Genomic DNA, 21,774 nt, shown 5'->3' on the forward strand with positions numbered 1-21,774 from the left:
CGGGGTAGCTGCAAGATAGCGTCCACCTTCTCGGACAGAGGAAGAGAGCCTTCAGCAGAAATCTTATGGCCAAGAAATGTCACCTCTGACTGCCCAAAAACACACTTGTCCACGTTCAAGACGACACCGTAACGCTCCAACCGCTCGAAAATCTCTCGCAGATGTTGTCGGTGTCGATCGTGGTCAGCAGAGAACACTAACACATCGTCCAGGTAGGCGAAACAGAACGGCAGCCCCTGGAGAACCGAGTCTATAAACCTTTGCCAGGTCTGAGCGGCATTGCGTAAACCGAAAGTCATAAATTTGCTTTCAAATAAACCGAAAGGCGTTATTATTGCAGTCTTTGGAATGTCGTCATTGGCCACCGGAATCTGTGTATACGCTTTAGCGCAGTCCAGAACTGTGAACACCGTGGCACCATGTAAAGCGTGATTATAATCCCTCAGTAACGGAACGGGATATCTGTCCGGCACTGTTCGCGCGTTAAGCGCACGGTAGTCACCGCATGGGCGCCAAGCTCCACCCTTCTTCGGAACAAGATGTAATGCGGAGGACCACGGGCTCTTAGATGGCCGCATTATGCCCTGGCGAATCATGGCGTCAAATTCTGCCTTCGCTATCTTCAATCGGTCCGGAGCGAGACGCCTAGGTCGGCATGCTACTGGGGGACCATCCGTCGTTTGAATGTGATGCACCGTGTCATGTGGTATGAACCTGGGAGCGCCGGGCGGCCTGGTCAAGTTCGGATAGTTAAGCAGTAATTCAGTGTACTCACCCTCCGTAGCATGGACCAACTTGGCACTGTGCGTTGCGGTGTTGCGACGGAAACCCGTGACTGCTAAGCCAGTGACGCTGTCTACCAAGCGTGCGTTCGCGACGTCCGGCAGCAGGTGGTAGTGTGCGAGAAGATCAGCCCCGACGATCGCCTCCGTGACGTCAGCCACTGTAAAATTCCACCCGTACGCGCGACGTAGGCCGAGATTAAGCTCCATCCTCTGTGTGCCATATGTTGCGATGGAAGAATTGTTGGCAGCCGTCAGACGGAAGGCAGTTGGCGGCCGGCAACGATGTATGGCTGTTCGTGGTATGATACTCAGATCCGACCCCGTGTCTATTAAAAACTTAACGCCGGAACTCCTATCGGTAACGAACAGGCGCTTGGAGGATAACTGGCAGTCGGTTGCGCCTATTGTCGACCGCCGGTGGCGTTTGGGTGCGAGCATGGCGATGTGCACTTCCTTGCCTGATCGCCGAATCGTCGGTGGTACCAGCACAACGGTACCTCGCCTTGCGGAGTGGTAGTACCGCCGGAAGATCTGCTTCTCGAACGCCGCCGTCTGTATCGGCTTCTTCTATTATTGTCGTCGTCACGTGCCAGCAGCGCACTGACCTGGGCGCACAAAAGCTCAACCTTGGCAGCGAGAGAATCATGGTCGGCTCGTGCTACAGACGCGGTACTGTTTGCACTGTTGTCCAACGCCGCGACTGCGCTGACCGGAGCCGGTGTGATCGCGTCCTGAATCCCGTCTGCTAGCTGCGCCACGTCATCCAGCGGCATGTCCGTTTGTGAGGCGATTATGGCTTTTATTTGCGGCGGCAACCTACTGCTCCACAGTGTTCTGAGCAGACTGTCTGGCACAGTAACGGTGTCAACTTTGCTGCGTAGATGTCGCAGGTATTGAGAAGGCTTCCTGTCGCCAATTTCTTCCTGAGTCAGAACCTGACGTCTCCGGTCCTCTTGTGACGCGGCCACCCGTCGAATCATCTCTGATTTTAGCCTGGCATAAGCTCCAGCCTCGGGCGGTGCTGTGATTATGTCCTGCACCTCGGCTGCATAACGTTGGTCGAGTTGGCTCACAATCAGCGCAAATTTAGTTGCTTCGACCGTTATTCCAGCGCAGCTAAAACTTGCCTCTGCCTGCGCGAACCAGAGTACCGGGTTGTCGGGCCAGAACGGCGGCAAACGGACTGCAATCCTGGAGACGGCCTGCTGTTCGGTCATTATGTGCTCGTTACTTACGTAGCTCACGGCTGCTTCTTCTTAATCACGTCGGTCTCTGCTTGGATCACGTCGGGGTCACCACTTGTCGGGTACAGCTAAACTGGTGGCTGTCCGACCTTTGCTTAACGTGATTCGGAAAAATGAAGACCTTCAGTTGAGTAACAATAACTTTATTGCGAGCGCGTATCTTGCGACGCCCGGCATGCATGGACAGATCGGAGCTATAAAATTTGCTTCCGGCCTATACAGAGTATCCTTAATCCTCGGAAAACTTCCGTAATTAGGAGAGGAAACAGTACTCGTCCACACAAGTCAGGAGGCAAGGAACTACTACTCACTCAAAAAAACAAGGAATAATAACAATAAACCGAACGTATATAAAAGATAGAAAACACAGCGCCTCTAGAGGCTGGGCGCGGAACTACACCAACGTCGCGTAAAGTAATTGCGACCGCACACCACTGCACTGACACACGCGCACAGCACACACACACACGGGCGAGCTTGAATTAGCGCGCTGCAGCGTCGCTACAAGTACACCTACAGGGCGGTCAATTCCAGGATAAGTCTATTCGCGTCTCACGAGGCACGCGGTATTGAGACCGGTTTTTTTTTTATTATATCACGGAGAGCGGGCTTCAATTTATAAAAAGGAGAAAAGCTGTATCATTATCATTGACTGTTGGTGTTATGCAACCAAAACTGTTCATCAAAGGGTTTCGGTGAATGAGTGGTGAATGCGAAATGAAACTGTGAACGAAGTTATGTTAAATAAAGCAGAAGAGACAAGACAGTTTGGTCGTATCTGTTATTATTCCATAAACCATAACATGTACTCTCGTTGTACGAAGCCTTTATAGACGATCGTTATGACAATTTGCTTTGAAGGGATCTCGTTACGAGTTAAGTTTTGGGGACCTGGTCAACAGGGGATAGATCGTAGATCTTAACTACTGCAGCTATTCTGGAATCAGGTGCTACCGTGACCGTTGTGTGTTGTCTATGGCTTAAGGTCATCATATCTCATGCTCTAAGATCGACGCGCCTTTCCTCTTGGTATAACGGTGTCTCACGGTAACCACGACAACGCCGACGGCGAAGGAAGATACGGTAGAGTACCTCAAGGCGGTTTATAACAGTAACAAAAGCGTGCAATAGTCAACAAAAGTCACACACTCCACTTTCACATATTATAGCCGAGTTGTGAGCGTGATTAACTGCAACGAGGAGGACTTACACTGCTGCCACGGATTTTTCCTGGACAGGATAGCTGGTACGGGGAGCAGCCAGCCTCGCGAGGCCAACTGAGGAGGTGGCCAGCTGTCCGACTGGTCAGCAGCGGTCCCGGTGTCGAGAGACTGCCAGCGAACACGACAGCAGTGTACAGAACAACGTCCAGTGACGTCACTGGCAGAGGACGAGACGGCTTTCGGTTGGGCCCTGTTGGCCCGTGTGGGGCCACGACGCGGAACTCTACTCATTCTGACGTATGTACAGCAGGCCAAAAGCTACTGACGAGAGCGTCAAAAACACTTCCTGTCATTCAGATCGGCGTAAAACAGTATATTTCAGATCAATGTTAAACCAGATGCACAAAATCCCACTTGAAACAACGGACATAATCTTTCTCTCACGGATTAACTTTCATATAAAATAAAAACAGGTAGCAGAAAACTGAAGTCACCACATTACCAAAGGAATCTGTTACGACAAGAACATTCCTATGAAGCTTTTCTTATGTCTGCATAAAAAATTTGCTTTTACGCAAAAAATAACCTGCAACAAGTCATAGATCACCCTGGCACCTCAGTCTCTTCCCACAAGTGGTCAAGATTATACTTTACGTCTGAAAACATGATTCCTGCCCCAAAATATACGTAGTAGAAAGGCAAATATTGCGAAGTGACATTTAAAGTAGATCACAGTGAAATAACAAAGAAATCAATCCTTACGCATTTCATAATTTTACTTATATATCACAAACATTAAAAGCACTCTCTTTACAACTACATATAAATTAATATATTTTCAATTAACTTCTTCCAGATATACTGGGCGTGCTAGGTTAATACCTCCTAAATAAATTTTTTGTATTGGTTTGTGCTGCTCAGTTGTATTGTTTGCGCTATTGTCTATAGTTAAATCTGTCAGCTTTTATCTGACACTTCAAGTAAACGTATATTTTTGCATTTTTACATACCTTTCTGCCATCAATTTATGTTGAAAAACGTCGAGACCTGAGGGATTGAGATGTTTAGTTCCCATCTACAAAACTGTATCCCAGTCCATATTAATGGATAAAGCATTATGTGAGTGTGCTGGTAGAACAGATAGCACATGTTACAATGAAATTCGACCACCATATCAAATTTTATGCTGCGTAAATGCGGAACATTTTCGAGAAGAAACAGGAAAATTTAACCTTACTTACACTTGGCTATCTTGTGAGGCAGACTGGGGAGCTACTTGATTGAGCCATAGTGGCTCCGGTCTCGTAAACTGACACACGGCCGGGAGAGCGGTGTGCTGACCACACGCCCCTGCATATCGGCATCCAGTGACGCCTGTGCGCTCAGGATGACACGGCGGCCGGTCGGTAGCGTTGGGCCTTCCAAAGCCTGTTTCGAAAGAGTCTAGTTTTACGATGGCTGTATGTTTACTTCGTTGTTTAACACTGAGTTTAGTTGCTACCTAAATATTCGTTTCCAGTCTTTATCACCAAAAAATTATTCTTTCTTGAACGGCACCTTCGCACTCAACAACTTACAATTGATGACCAGTAATTCGTCCGAGAAACAGAATGCTCCCATCTGATGATGGACGTTTTTACTCACCACCTGTAATAACAAGAAACAATCATTTAAACGTGCCATCAAGTTAGTGGTTGGTAGCTGTCAAATTGATGACTGCACGACACGAAGCTTTACGCCTCTTCTGGACCCGTCAACAGCGACATTGTGCTGTTGATGACTGGAAAGATGTTGCCTGGTGGGACGAGTCCCGTTTCGAATTGTATCGAGCGGATGGACTTGTACGGGTATGGAGACAGTGTCATGAATTCATGGACCCTGCACGTCAGAACGTGACTTTACAAGGTGGTGGAGGCTGACTAACGGTGTGGGGAGTGTGCAGTTGGAGTGATATGGGACCCCTGATACGTCTAGATACGATTATGACAGGTGACATGATCTTAAGTTTCCTGTCTGACCACCTGCATCCATTCATGACCATTCTGCATTCCGACGGACAATGCGACACACCACAAGTCCAGAATTGCTACACAGTGGCTTCAGGAACAGTCTTCTGAGTTTAAACACTTCCGCAGGCCACCAGACATGAACATTATTGAGCATATCTAGGATGCCTTGCAACGTGTTGTTCAGAATAGATCTCCGCCCCCTCGTACTCTCACGGATTTATGTACAGAACTGCAGGATTCGTGGTGTCGGTTCCCCCCAGTACCACTTCAGTAGTCGAGTGCACGCCACGTCGTGTTGCGGCACTTCTGCGTGCTCGCGGGCGCCCTACACGGTATTAGTTAGGTGCATTCAGTTTCTTTGACTCTTCAGTATATATGAACAATTCAAATATCATCAATAAATGTTTATGAAAGCTTTATTACCGGTTATTCCATGCTCTTTCTACAGCATTTACACTGGCGTATTCAGTCCGTTATAAGGTCAGAACAGTTTTATGAAAATTGTTTTTGGAGCTGTACTGTTAACTATATGAAAAAGGTACATAGGACGTTTTTGTACATAATCTTGTGTTCTTTACTTTTGTACTGGAGTATTTTGCTCATAAATACAACAGTGTTCTATAAAAATGTGGAAAGGCGATTTTTGCCGCCATTTTCATTATGGCGGACGAAGCTCCAGCCCTATCGGTGGGAACTTTCCCTATGTTGTTTAGAAAGGTATAAGGAAGATGTGTGCAAAAACGCAGATTGTTGTTAATGTCTTCCTCTAGAAATGTTAATTTGGACTAAATGTAATGGAAAAGTTGAAAAATTGTGGTAAGGTATTATGGGACCAAACTGCTGAGGTCATCGGTCCCTAAGCCTACACACTACTTAATCTAACTTAAAATAACTTACACTATGGACAGCACACACAGCAATGCCCGACGGAGGACTCGAACCTCTGACGGGGGGAGCCCCACTGACTGTGACAAGGCGCCTTATACCGCACAGGTAACCCGCTCGGCTAAATTTAGTGTTCGCTAAGTATATTACGCTGACATATTCTATCCAGCATCCTATTTGGAAACGGTTTAAAGTTTATTTACAGTACAGGAGCAGAAATATTATCTTTGTAATTAATTGTTTAATTTGACGTGATCGACGCCGCCATTTTGCTGTGGTCCAGAGGCCTTCAAGCAACAGCATCACATGGAAGCAAAGGGTTTCCCTCTCCACAGAACATCACAACGAGATCAGAATCAGGAGATCAGAGATTACTATCGAGCCGCCATTTTTGTTGCTACGCCGCGTGAGAACAGGCTGCCGGCAAGCTACTGAGTTAAAGTGTACTAAATTAAAAGCACAGTGTAAAGGCGTTTAGTCTATCAGTGTATTCAACGCCATTTGAATGCAGCGTTATCAGATTATTGTTAAACTTCACACATTCCAATACAACTGAAATTTTCATTAGTCGTTTTGTTGTAACGTTTGATCTGTATATCTTACGCAAAATTGACTGCTAGTACGTATCGGAAAAGTATTTCTGTTCACTCAACTTCCGCATAGCAGTTATACCAAACACAACTGAATTATTTGTTAAAGTATCCATTCGCAATAACAAAAAGTTAACCATCAGTCATTAACATGCAACAGAACTTCGACACATGTATGAATGTATCAACGTAGGTACATATTTCTATTTATTATTTTGTAAGAGTGAATGCGAGTGTGTGTTCCCTTGCTTATCTGATTCAGGCATAAGAGGAGAGCTAGACAGCTCCAGGACCTAGTTAGTTGGGTTTGAAATGTCTTGTGGTATCCAGAATCTGTGAAAGAGGTGGTGTACTTCAGGCTGAGCATTAATGTGGCAAGTATTTCTGACAGTGTAGCGAAATCTTGTTATAAAAGCATTATAGTTAATGAGGCGAAAGTATCAAATTGTTAGTTGCAGTCGGAATATTATGATTCTCGTCAGTGAATTATACTTAATCAAAATAGTGCGGAAGAGTTCTAACACAGTAGTAATCGTGGTACAGTCGAAGGTATTGCAGATTACATCAAAAATTTAAAAGCTGAACTAACCTTTGCTAAACTCTCTTAACTAATCAAGTAGCCGCAGTTCGAGGGTCGGTCTGTCTCAGATGATAGGAAAAGTTGGTGGCGTTTTAAACTTCCCTGAATACTTCCTGTCCAGGGGGTGGTAGCAAAACTTCCGATTTCTTTCGCTGCTGGCAGGGTGAAATTATGATAGTGTTTCTTGTCATTGACATATGATTGAAGCTAGGATTGGGGAGGGGGGGGGGCAGGGGAAGAGGGGTCAGAGGCGAACACTAGTCTGATGAGTGTCGTATTTATAGTCAGATCAAACAGATATTACGTTCCTGAGACATGCATACAAACAGAGCACAACAAGTTGATAGTGTTAATAGCACAGAAATATTGCAAAGGCTGTTTCAGTCATCGAAATCTGAAAGGCATTGCTCGAATATTTCAATAAAAAACAGAAGTTCAGTGGAATAAAACGCATCAAATAATGAGACGAACGAGCGAGAGAGAGAGAGAGAGAGAGGGGGCGAGAGAGAGAGAGAGAGAGAGAGGGGGGGGGGGGAGGAGTGACGATACAACGTCAGTAGATCATTCTGGCTTTACCTGAGAGGCAGCGCGTAGATCTCGACGCACGGTTTCGATCGCGTATCCACGCTAACATCGTTAAATTCGCCAAACTACTATCGCGAGACACTAATAACAAAACGAACGAAATGATGGCCCATGGTTGTAGTGTTTACCCTGTTCTTCGGAGGCTTCGACTGTCAGTAAAAACTCTGCCAACATGGCGCCTACGTCTCAGGTCCACGTGGCCTGGCTGGCAGACTACGATCGCGGTAACGTGTGCCCTCTCTTAGAAGCCAGCGAAAAAGAAAGGGTATCTCTTCTCCAAATATCCTGTTTCAAGACTCGTATCCAGAAAAAACTGTTTACCGACCACAATGGGAAAACCTCTTGTGACATTTTACCACCATGTTCATCGTCCAGGAGCGTCCCCGCGCCTGGTGTGGACACCTCCTCACAAAGGCTCTGCTGTAGTGTGAGTCTTCATCTTGGCTATAATGTGTAACCCATTAATGACAACACTTATTTAGCCACAAAATCAGGAAAAAATAGCTTTTTATCTAAGGATCATTACAATGTTATCGTCATAACATACATAAAGCTACATTCAAATTTTCGCACTCAATAACTACAATTTCTTTCGATCACTTTTTATCTTTAATATTAGCAAGGTATCTCTCTGCCTAGACCACGACCGCTCTGCGACCAAACGAACGTGTTTCCGTACGATCGTCATCGCCTATTCGTGCAATCTCATCCTGAACTCATTCACGTCAAGTATAGGCCGTAAAATTTATTTGTGAGCAATCTCTTCCGTAGGAAAACTATAATTTACCTGTAAATCAGAATTGTTCATTTGCTTCATCTACAACCGTGCCTGTGCGATTGTTTCCTTTCATACGCCCAAACATTATTATTGACAGATATGAATCGCGATGCGAATTATTAACCATTAAGGACACAACCTAATTAAGGGTTTGTTTGTTTTTACATCAGGTTGATGTCTGGATAATTTTGATTTGATATTACCAGAATTTATGTGCGAAGATTTTAAAATATAACTACAATGTGTGAGTACTATTCTTTAGTTCATTAACATGTCAAATGTACAGCAATGACTTTTCCGGAAGCACACATAAAACTACTTCTTAGTGTAAATGATTCTAAATTTAGGAAAACTTGCAACTTTCGATTTGTCAAAGAGGCCTTAATCTAGTTTTAGATCTGTGGATATATTCCACTCAAGGTATTTTATTTAGTAGACGTTGTTTTGAAACTCAACTGACAGCTTTTCGAAATTTAATAAAAACATCAAATTTGAATGGTACCTGTTACCCAACCGAGTACACACTCCTAATGAAATCAAGTCATCATTCACACTTCGGGTTTGTTGGAGCATACATCAAGATGGTGGAGGATAGTGGTAGGAAGGGCCAAGTCCTGTGCAAAACAACAATCCGACATTCGCCTGCAATTCATTAGAGAATTGCGGAATTCAGGAAGGACAAGAGCTGAACTTAATGCGGTTTTTGTTATTAAAATCCCGGTGCCTTAAGCGCCTCACTACCTTCCCTGCGAACTCTGACGAAATCACGTTTTCCATTGTGAAATACTTTTACATACATTACATTATATTCACATTATTTAATACTTTATTAATGAACACAACAAATAGCTTCTACTAAGCATTTTTCTTTTTCACATCAAAACACATTCTTTCTAAATATTCAAATATCGTACTGTCTTTAGTTACATATTTCTTACGCAATGTTCAAACATATTTGAGTGAAATACTTTTAAAAAATGCTGGCATATAATAAATCCTATCGCTCTATTTATCTGTATACGAAATTAATTTTTTCAGCACCTTCTTGCCGTGATATCAGTCAATAATTTTTGTCACTGCAACAAGATAATTCATATTATCCGGAGTTTTAACGTATTTTTTCACGACTCTGCAAGTTTTTCTTATTGAAAGATCGGTTCAGCCCAAATAAATCAAATAAATCCGTTTCTCTGGCTGTTCTTCAGTTTCCTTATTAGGCTGTTGCCTGTACTTGTCTCCATCTTTTCTTTGATCTGCCGCCATCTTTTCCCAACGGAGATGAAATTTCCAAGTACATTTTCTTATATTTTTTATGTACTGCCTATCTGAAGTCTATCTTTAATGTTCTCATTTCTTAGTATGTCCCTTTACATTTCCCTTAGCGTTTGAAATTTTCATTGTGTACTTTGAAGACAGTTTCTCTGTTCCTTATTTACAACTTAAGTTTCGCTTTTGCACAATACAGACGGAAAACACCTATTTTGTAAAATTTTGTTCATGGAAAAAAAGTTTCAATCGTGAAGATTGGATAAATTATTCTTGATCGTCGAAACCCGTTTCGACAATTCTAGCTCTTAACTTCTAGTTTTAAAAAATTGTTGTTATAAAACGTGTTCCACTGTGAGTTAGTACCTCATGCAATTTTGTCATTATGGTGTATGGTGGAAAAGGTGCAGCACATTATACATAGATTTGTCGAAAACAAACTTTTTTACAGTTAAAAAAACTTGTGCACATGGGCATGTTCGCAAACATGGATAACTGTAAAACGCACGATATATAGTAAAATGCACATTTGTGTACCTCTTTACGTGATATGTTACATATATCGTGCACCCACATTAGCCGAAGTATGCGACGGACTTGGATCCAGGCGGTTACTAAATGTTTTTTCGGAAGTAAAACATAGATCACCCCTCCTAGTTCTCAGTATGAGAAAATTTAGTTACTTTTGATTTACGTTTCTCCTCGTATGTTAATTTTGTAGACATGTGTTGATTGTCTCCAATATCATTCTACATATATTCACATTAGTTCATGTACAGTTATTGTAGCCAAAAATAAAGTCATAATACAGGTAATTTAAAAAAAAATTTCGGGTCTTTTCTACAAAAAATTTATTACTCTCAGGATTGCGGTTGAAGAGGCAATGTTTAGTTTTATGTGTTTAAATCTTTGCAGTTTAAACTATTATAATCCTGCAGGCATATAACAACATCCACAACCAGAGAACCTTAATTTTACGTCATCACCCACGCTATCGCTAGGCCTATGTGCTAATGGTACATTTTGCTTTATTATTTAAAGCTCATTACCTGGAACGTAAAACAGTCTATGACAATATTGCAATACTACAATGTCCGGTGTTTTTTGCAATGTTGTTACCATCGTATATCTATTTATACAAATTTGAAGCGACTTTGTCCCGCAGTACACCGTTTTCCGGCCGCACCTCAGAGAGACAAGACTCCGTATTAGCAGAGCTACATCTCATTCTAATCCATAAATGCAGCATCGACTGCTGTAATGATTAGACTTTCAATCGAAATTGCCTCACTTGGCTGTAAACCACGCCAGCAGTGGGACAGATTCCGTCTCTGCATAATTCTGGGCTATCGATCGACGTTCCTCTCGTTTGTGCCTGCCCCTCCCCCCATCCACCACGAGCTGACGTTGTACGATACGATCTCTCAGTGACAAGCAGCCACAGTAAAGGGTCTCGTCATTGTCAGTCGTTGTACACTAAATGATTTCCTTGCCTTGCAAATTCATCCCGAGCGTTCTTGCGTTCCGTATGAAAGATGGAATTAATTATTGATGTCACTTAATTAGTGGCTCCCAATGTGGGACAATATAACTACCTACTATTCTGCACTGGCGGTTAATGGAAGAGATCAAAGACTTCTCAATTCATTACACTATTGAAAATATTTTTAACAGATTTATTATTTCTTGTTACATATGCCTCTCTCTCTCTCTCTCTCTCTCTCTCTCTCTCTCTCACACACACACACACACACACACACAGAGAGAGAGAGAGAGAGAAATGGGTGGAACCATAGTGGAGTGGTGTAGAGATGTTAACGTTCGGTGACGTCATCATCAACGTCTTTGACGGATGGTACATACCGTACCTTGTCACTACCTAACTGCTTAAGATGCCTAAAGAATTGTGTTCTGTAGCTCTCTTTAAGTAAATTTGTTGTTTTCCCGTAACGAGATCATTATGTGTGACCTATGTGGGAGAAAGTTATATGCTTCTTGATTTGTATTGCACTGTACACTCACGGAACTTTAACATGACATCTTTCTGTATTTGCTTACTACCGCCGTCTTACACCAGTGCTAGTTGCATTGGACTCTTGTGCCGGCAAAAACATGTTCCTCTGAATCTCTGGCATTTCCCAGCCTGGCAAGTGTCCCACAATGAGGTGCTTAACGGTGTGTGAAATCTTACGGGACTTAACTGCTAAGGTCATCTGTCCCTAATCTTACACACTACTTAACTTAAATTATCCTAAGGACAAACACACCATGCCCGAGGGAGGACTCGAACCTCCGCTGGGACCAGCCGCACAGTCCATGACTGCAGCGCCTTAGACCGCTCGACTAATCCTGCGCGGTGAGTATTTGATAGTTCTTACTGATTTGAAAAAGGCTGACGACATTGTAATTAAACAATGTTAATAGTTTTTGGGTACTGAAGAACATTACTTTACATTTCTTTAGGTTAAGAGTCACTGTACAGTCTTCACCACAAGAAATGGTCCCCTGCAGGTAATATTTCCTTTACCAAACTATTTTCTTCTGTTGGAGCTTCCCCGGACACACCTTCAGCAGAACAACTGCAGCTGTCCACAACGTCATCTATACAGGATTATTCATAATTATCCACAGGATATCAGAAGACATTTGCGCAAAAATTACGTTGCCGATTTTCAATCGCGAACTAGTTCGACGCTACTGTACAGACAGAGTGGGTAACTGTACCTTAATGGTACGCTCAGTAACTATCCCCCCCCTCCCCCCCCCCTTTTTTGCGTTATACGGTTCTAAACTTGGACAGATACTCCGATCACTGATACGTCTCATTTTCCTGTATGTCCTGCAGTTTACGAAAAATCGTCTTCTGAAAACCCACAAGTATTTGCCTGTGCGAATAGCCCTGTAGGCCTTACATTCACGGAGAGTCACTGATTGAGTTTTCGAAAATTTAAAGGGTTGTGAAGGACAACACTCTGAACGTTTTCGACACAGAAATTTCCGATCTAAAATGAGAAATGATTTTCTGGCTATGGTCTATTTAAAACTACATTGCACATCCCATAATTCAGGTTTTAAATGGTATTCACTTCCCTGATTTGTCAAGTTATCCATACCTCCAGTAAACAGTATTACCATATAACAAAGACGTTGATAAACAGAGCGCCTATGATCAGTGAGTTGGGTGGATCCGACATTCGAAACATCTGAATGGATCTGCTACTGCAGCAGAGTCGTTTTGCGCCAGTGCAGGTGGCTACAAACTGTTGACTCGGCGAGCCGCTTCAAACAATAGGGTAGGGAGGAAGACGACGCAGAGGGGGTGATGGTCGAGGGGCTGAGCAAAAGCGAAGGCGGAAGGGCAACGTTTTCAGCAAGGGCACGGTAGTCTGGGCTCACCGACGCGAAACGTTCTCCCATGTTGGCAACCACGATAGCTACCTTTGCCCGGAGAAATATGGCAGGCTCATTCGCTCAAATTGTGTATTACAGCTGCGTTGGGGCATTTTACCGGCGCAACAAATCTCCGTGAAATATGACCTGTGTGGAAGGTCCGCAACAGCGAAAACGACGTCCGTATGGAAAGGTTTTCCCCTTAGATTCCAAACAAAAGAAGAGAAAAGGAAACTCAAATTCGAATCGAATAACTAAACCTCAGAACGCTTGTCTTATCAGTCTCAGGAGCGACGTGGTACGTGATTAGCGCATAAATCTTGGAGGTCACTTACCGCTATTGTTCATCATTCCCCCTATAATTTGCCTCGTACACTTTGGTTACTAGTCTAGTAGCGTTTGTTAATTTATTTTGTGAGGTGCTCCCTCAAAGTGTCTGGGTTACCATCTTCCGCCTCCGCTGTAACCGTGGGCAGTTGCGACTGTCGGCTCCCCAGTGCGTTGGCGGCAGCTACTCACCGGCATTAAGACACTACTTACAAAGAACGACGAGTCACTACACAAACATGTAACTTTTTCGCGGTTGAACGCATTATGATTTAATAAATATATGTATAACGAATGGCAATATTTTATGCTTGAAATGTGTGTGTGTGTGTGTGTGTGTGTCATTGAATGTATCTTTTATTTGTTCATATTCCGGCGGTAAGGCGCACGCATGGAAACTGAGAGGTTGCGAGATCGTGTCCTGGATGGAGTACGCAAAATTTCGGCCTCACTGTAATCTGGCATTCACTTCTCAACGACGTGAAGAGTCTCCAGGAGCACTCGGTTCGGCTTCCACGTTAATCTGTAGCCCTCTTTTTACGGCTGGATATCTGCAGTAGACTAGGGACACACAGTTCGCCGAAATCACGTCCACTTGAAAGATCTGCATTCCGCTATGAGCCACACAACAGTTACTATTAATGGTGTCACTCGCTATAATTTGTAGCTTTTCATGCATCGAAAACTGGGTGAATGAGTCATTTACGAAGCCTACAAATAATGACAAAAATCACAAAAAGATAAGTTTGCGCTGGCTCTGTAGCTGCTATCGTTCGTCCAACGACATGTAACTGTCGCATGGTGGACGCACCCTGTATGTATGTTCCAAGCTTCGGATACGACAAATGCTCGCCAAATGTAACCTAAGTCTACAAAGCTGCCCGCCTCCGTAACGCGGCTCTCTCCTCGTGTTGCAGGTGGCGGACTGCGGGCGGGGCGGCGGCCTCGCTGGCGCTGCTCAGCCTGCTGCTGGCCGGTGAGTGACGCCCACTGACCGCCTGTCAGGTTCCTCGCAGCGTCTGCCGAGAGAGCTGCAGGCTGCTTCATGTACTCGCAGATAACACTTTCACACTTCCGAGAAAACTGTCCTACCAGTATCAGCATTTTGGACTTAAAGTCGCGCAGTTAATTCATGGTAATGTACATAAGAAGTCAACGAAATTTCAGAGGACGCTCATGTTTCTATAATATAGTACAGCAGATCCTCGATACACGAGAAGAGCTGGGCCTTCATTCCTACATGCACTCAGAAATGGTGATATATGCCGATGGTGGCTCTCTCCATTCCTGGTCGTTCAGAGACAATCATATAGGCCGTACCAAAGTATAACCGGCATTCTCCGGCAATTCAAACGGACATTTTTCGAAGAAAGGCGATGTAGTTTTCGCGAAACCCTGTTGAGTAAATTCAGACCATTGACAGCTCTTGTCCCACTGTCATGGTTCGCTAGAGCCCATACGAATAACATTAGGACACACACAGAAGCATATATGGACAGTTTCTCCCTCGTTCAGAACACCAACGCAACGCCACAGAAATTCGCTACAACTAGTACGAAACATCATCCATTACCGTCTGTACAGCTACTTGCAGAGCGATGTATGCATGTAGAGAAAACATTCCCATTTCCTCTGTAATATTTATTTCAATTAATCGCGGAAAACCAGTACCTGGGCATAATCCATCTTTTTAAATAAACTGCACACCACTAAATTTCGCCATTCACTGCACCCGCTAACTATTAGTTGATCTCTACATCAGGGATGACAATTTTCATTCTTAGGATTAACCTCATACGACTCAAATAGAACGTCGGTCTGGTCTTGTACAACGTAACTTTAAAGCAGAAAGGAGAGGAAACTTTTGCCGGAGGTCTCCTCGACAGAATCTGGCAGGAAAGGAAAATGCAGAACAAGAAAGACAACTGATTGATCGAGAGCGCTTTTCCGTGTTATCCGCGAAGGAACCTTCAGTCAGCACGCAGTCTTAGGATGATTGATGAATCGCCCAGAAATATTCCTGAGACAACCGGCTCTTTTTCTCCAGAGAAATGTGAAAGACAAAATGGAACTGTAACCAGCTGTTTACTTTCTAAAAAGTAGGTGCCCGCTTAAATACGACGGCTCTGACCTGCCCCGCGTTGTACATTAACTTCTCGACGAGCCGTATTCTCTACCAATATCTTTTAAACGGAAGTTAAATTTTACAATTTTATCTAAATTTCACTATCTTTGTTCCATGTGTTAAGAGTTATTCTGTTGTGACTGAAATAATTTCACCACCACCTCTTGATGCTCTGTTTGAACAACCGTTCCGTTACGTACATTGAGAAATGTCACGATTCACCGCAAAGAGCTGGTGACAGAAATTTCTTTGTTATACCACCACTATCGGTACACAGACCATCATCAGCTATCATAAAACATTAACAATTTACGAGGTGATATAGGATCAATAGTAACAAATAATACACACTGAACGAAAAAAATCGCAGCACCGAGAAGGACTTGGGCGACGTAAACGAAAGTTTATGTTTGTTAAGATTTCGCGCCAATCGCATAAGGGTGGAAATCAAGTTAATTTTAAATACACACTGTAAGGGTCGTGTGTGTGTCCTACCTTTGATCTGGACGTAGTGAGTTGATGTCATTCATAAATGACTTCAAAGCGACAAAGACTCGATTATCTATACCACACTTAGTTTGAACGAGGTCGTGTAATGTAGCTACGATAAGCAGGATGTTCCTTCTGCGCTTGTGTAGAAAGACTTGGCAGAGATATAGCGATAGTACTGATTGTTGGCAGCGGTCGTCACGACAATGTAAGGATGCAAGACGACAGGGCCCCAGACGGCCATCGTGCTCAGCGTATGGCTCTAGCTCATCGTTCTGCATCTGCATAAGCATCTGAGCAACACCGCAATGACTCAGTGCAGTGTTACAGACAGCTCCGAGCCAGACGGCCTGCACCGAGCATTCCACTGAACCCAGACCACCGCCATTTACGACTTCAGTGTTGTCAAGCGAGACCTTCGCAGGCTTGCATTCAACATTCGGTTATATCGATTATTAATGACCAGCGTTTGACATTTGCAGTGGCTCATCTCGCCCTTACATTAGCCTGCGAACTTGCGATGTTAATCACTTAAGGATGTTACCTAGGAAAATGTATTCCCAAAATTTCATTACTCTACATTAATTATTTTTTTGGTGTTGCGGTTTTTCCGTCGATGTAAGATCCGCGATTCGTCATTGTTGTATTATTTAACACCATTGATCATGTTGCCTCATAAGCTCACACTTTTAAACAGCAGCAACCGTCAATAGATTTTCAATACATAAAGTATACTGTCAACCGGTCTCGTAAGCTTTTGTTAACATTTTATAATAACTGATGATGGCCTGCGGACCGAAACTGGTTGTACAATAAACACATTTTTATCGACATCTCTCTGCGGTGAATCGTGGCGTTTTTCAAATATTTCCGACCTGTCGAGCAGCACCATTTTAATATATATATATTATTAAGTTTTTTGTTGCTGCTTTCGTTGTAGTAATGTGTGCAGTCATTCCCATTTTCTCTACTTTGTGAGATTTGGGCGGGCCACGACAATATATTTGCCCTAGCATCTTAAATTTAGCTTTACAGTTGTACTCTTATTTAACTGTATAACGCGATGTGTGGCGAAGGTTACATAGTGTACAAGCGTCATATCGCCCCGTTCCATGCGCGAATGCTACGGCGGAGACGTCTGTGTAGAACGTACCACTGCCATCAGATCAGTCCCAGAAGACAGTGCGACGCCTGCATTTCGCCGTGTCCTCCACTGGGAACTGAAACGGGTTTCTCCGTATGGCAGTGTGGCTCCCAGCTTAATTACTGTTAGTGTCGTGGTCATTGCGTAACATAAATGATGGAGCAGTAACGTGTTTCTCGACTCTTTACGGGGAGTTGGGTCTTAGACTTTCTCTGGGTAGGGGTCACCATGGTCCAAGTCATAACATCTCGCACTGCAGTTTTTTTGAACATTCTTGCGACACGTCCTCGTTGACTCAACAAACGAACGACAATACGTGCAGTTCTTCGGTCAGAGCTTCTCATCTATTTCTGGTGGTATAAGCGGTAGGTCTTATATGTATTTTGGTCAAGGAACAGTGAATTTAATTGAGCGACATGTGACTGGAAAGCTGCAGAGTAGATGTCGCCTGAATTTTCCGGCGGGGGAAAGGGGCGAAACCGAGGTACCACGTGGCTATGGAAGCTGAGGGGCATGGCGAACTTCTGACTGCGTGCAAACAAAAAATGTATGTACGTTCACCACAAACACTGAATTCACCTCCATTAGAGCTGCAGAAAATCTGATGCCTGCGCATGCTCTGCTGGGACCGTAACTTCCAATTTCATTATGGCACTGTATGTGATATTATTGTCCTGTGAAGGGCGTCCATTCAAAGTAAATTTGAATCTTTTGCGAATAATTTCACAATGAAATACAGTAGTGTAGTCCACCTACACAAATATGCTAAGGGATCGTGATCTTTATTTTCCCTTTCATTTAATTAATCACTTATATTATTCGTGTGTTTTATATACACTTTGATATATAAATACTGCATTCGCACACTCGAACACAATGAATTACATCGAAGGAAATGGTCTATTAACACATATTCAGCACGGATTCGCAAAATATTTTCTTGAGAGACACAACTAGCTCTCTGTTCTCGCGAAGTAAAGACTACTATCGGCAGAGGATCTCAAATTCATGTTCCGCGTCCACATTTCCCAAAGGATTTTAGTCTTATTTCTCACAAGCGATTCCTCATTAAATGGCGTACATACAGACATCATCCCAGTTGTGCGACTAGATTCGTAATTTCCTCTCGGAAATATCACAATTCATAGTAATTGAAGAAAAGTCGTCAAGTAAAACAGAATGATATCTCGGTTTCCCAAAGAACTGCTATAGGACTTTCGCTGTTCCTCATCTATACAAACGACTTACGAGACAATCTTAGCATCCCTCTTAGATATTTTGCTGATGATGCCGTCATTTTTCGCCTAATAAAGTCATCAGAACCTCAAAATCAATTGCAAAATGATTTAGACAACACATCTGTACGGTGCGAAAAGTGATAGTTGACCCTAAATAAAGAAAAGTGTGAGGTCATCAACATGAGTGCAACTTCGGTCACACGATAAACGACTGAAATCTAAATGCCGTAAATTCAAATAAATAACCAGGAATTATAATTACGAACAACTTCAATTGGAACGATCACATAGATAATGATTTGGGAAAGGCAAACCAAAAACTATGTGCTATTGGCAGAATACTTAGAAGAAGTAACAGGTCTACTAAAGAGGCTGCCTACACGAGGCTTGTCTGTCCCCTGCTAGAGTACTGCTGTACTGTATTGTATCCACGCAGACTGGATCGACGATGGTTAGTTTGAGGATTAAAGGGACCAAACTGCATAGGTCATCGGTCCCTTGTTTCAGAAACACACAGAGCACAGTCAAACCATCCAGTAGTCATTCGAAACACAAGATAAAAATTCCAGGGCAAGAAAAGCCCCAAGGTCAATAATAAAGAAACATGGAAAACGGAGCACAGCAACAAAAACAACAAAGAGGAAGAAAGGCAGAAAGAATTAAAACTGCACAGCAGAGGACTGTGGCTGGCTGATCACGAAAATAATAGGAGGAGCTAGCCTCTCTGCAACACGTTAAGACCTCCAGCCTAAAAGATTAGGATGGAGTCGAATTACAACACAAAACTAATTAAAAGATACAGCTCAAAAGAGGGTGATGTTAAAAAAAATTAAATGGACCTATAAAAGCCGCTTGCGCGAATAAAACTTAAAACCCGATCAGCCATAGAGACATTGTCACCTAAAAGAGAGGATAAATCACCATGGAGATTAAAAGCACGCCTGAGAGTGGTTAAAAGAGGACAGTCCAACAACAGATGGGCCACCGTCATGGTTGCACCACAGCGACAATGAGGGGGGTCCTCTCGACGCAGCAGATGACCATGCGTCAGCCAAGAGTGGCCAATGCGGAGCCTACACAGAACCACAGAGTCCCTGCGAGAGGGCCGCATGGAGGAACCCCACACGGTCGTGGCCTCCTTTACACGCCGCAGCTTGTTGGGGACAGACAGGGTGCGCCATTCGTCTGCCCACATCCCAAAGACCCGACGGCGTAACACCGATCGGAGATCAGTTGCCGGGAGGCCGATCTTCAACGGCAGTTTGCGGGTGGCGTCTTTAGCTAACTTGTCGGCGAGTTCGTTTCCCGCTATCCCAACGATGGACGATGGACAATGAAGCAGTCCAAGGGAGGACAGCTTGTTTTGTATTATCGCGAAATGGGCGAGAGAGTGTCATGAACATGATAAGCGATTTGGGTAGCAATCATTAAAAAAAAAAGGCGTTTTCTGTTGTGGCGAGATCTTTTCATAAAATTTAAATCACCAACATTCTCCTCCGAATGCGAAAATATTTTTGACACCCACCTACGTAGGGAGAATGATCATTGTAATAAGATAAGATATTAAAGTGTTCGTTTCTCCAGTGCTCTGTTAGAGAGTGGAAAGGTAGAGAAAAAGTCTGAAGAGCCCCCTGCCACACACATAACTGATTTGCAGGATAGTCGTGTGGATGTGAATATCATTCACTGACTGTTTCCTTGGACTTCCCATATAATCATTAGAAGCTTCGATAGGGGCGCAATGCAACAGCTCGCAACAAGCCCCTTAGAGTAGCTGTCGAACGACTAAATTTTGTGATCGGGTATATACTCGCCACTTGGTGGTCGGATAGATGATTAATTTCATCTCATGACTTTGCTACCATCAATCACACTGGTACTGTGTATCTTCCGTTAGTCTAATTTGCTAGCCCTTGATTAACAGAGAGTGTTTTTAAGTGAGCTCTTCTGACCTCCAATTATTCTTCCCTGGGTAAGGTGTTGCGAGCCTCTTTCGTTTGATTCAGCACTGAAACAGTATGTCTTTAATCTGCCTTACTCTCGTCTAGACTTATGTGATAGTCCCACGTTACGCAGCTCTGGGCAGAAACTCCTAGTTACTCAGACTCTGTGGGTGGTCCCAGTGGCGTCAGTGATCCGGTGGTGCATCGATATCGAATCTTTTCACCCCTTTACCGGCAGTAGAACTTTAGACCAGACGCTGATAACCCGCCAGTCTCTCCACTCTCCGCAGTACTTTTTCTACTGCTACCACTTTCTGTACGCAACCATATCACCTGTGAAGTACTTTTTTCGCTCAGACCGGTATTTACGGATCTATCGCTATGTTTCTGTAACTCAGAGACCCCAAATTAAGAGAACATACAACTCATGTGTAAAATGTTTGTCGATCACGAACTGTTTCAGTGCTGAACCAAACGAAAGAGGCTCCCAACACCTTACTCACTAGGGGCTTAGCAGCGCTACTATTATTATCAGACGAGTGGAACATACATTTATTTTATACGTTTCTACTGCGTACTGTCTTCAGTAAGCTAGAAGTCATTCATGCAGCAGCTTGTTCCGAGGTGTACGCGCGTTCCCCTGTTCTTCTCACAGCCGGTTCCAAAGCTTTATTCTGACGCTAGTTATTGACTAAACAAAACATGGAAGAGAAATTTTCTTCAACCAGTTACCTGCCTATTGTGAATGAGATGTTTCTGAGGGCATAGAAGAGTAGCTTGGCATGCATCGTGAATAACACCGCCCATACCATAATTCCCTGAGGTACACCGGATGTTACTTTTGCTGTCCTAGACAATAGATACATATGGATCGTCCATGCCATACATCCCCCCCCATGAACCATGGACCTTGCCGTTGGTGGGGAGGCTTGCGTGCCTCAGCGATACAGATAGCCGTACCGTAGGTATCTGTTGAGAGGCCAGACAAACGTGTGGTTCCTGAAGAGGGGCAGCAGCCTTTTCAGTAGTTGCAAGGGCAACAGTCTGGATGATTGACTGATCTGGCCTTGTAACAATAACCAAAACGGCCTTGCTGTGCTGGTACTGCGAACGGCTGAAAGCAAGGGGAAACTACAGCCGTAATTTTTCCCGAGGGCATGCAGCTTTACTGTATGATTACATGATGATGGCGTCCTCTTGGGTAAAATATTCCGGAGGTAAAATAGTCCCCCA

General features: G+C 43.7%; 1 protein-coding gene across 1 annotated transcript in view; it reads left to right on the top strand.

Moving 5' to 3' along the window:
* The window catches only part of LOC124776161 (trichohyalin-like), a 191,909-nt gene that overhangs the window by 149,370 nt on the left and 20,765 nt on the right, over positions 1–21,774 (top strand). The window contains exon 4 of the mRNA XM_047251000.1: positions 14,520–14,578. Coding sequence (XP_047106956.1) covers positions 14,520–14,578 — 59 coding nt within the window. The remainder of the gene's footprint in view (positions 1–14,519; positions 14,579–21,774) is intronic.

The sequence above is a fragment of the Schistocerca piceifrons genome, chromosome 2 (genome assembly GCF_021461385.2).
Source record: "Schistocerca piceifrons isolate TAMUIC-IGC-003096 chromosome 2, iqSchPice1.1, whole genome shotgun sequence".
Taxonomy (NCBI): Eukaryota; Metazoa; Arthropoda; class Insecta; order Orthoptera; family Acrididae; genus Schistocerca; species Schistocerca piceifrons.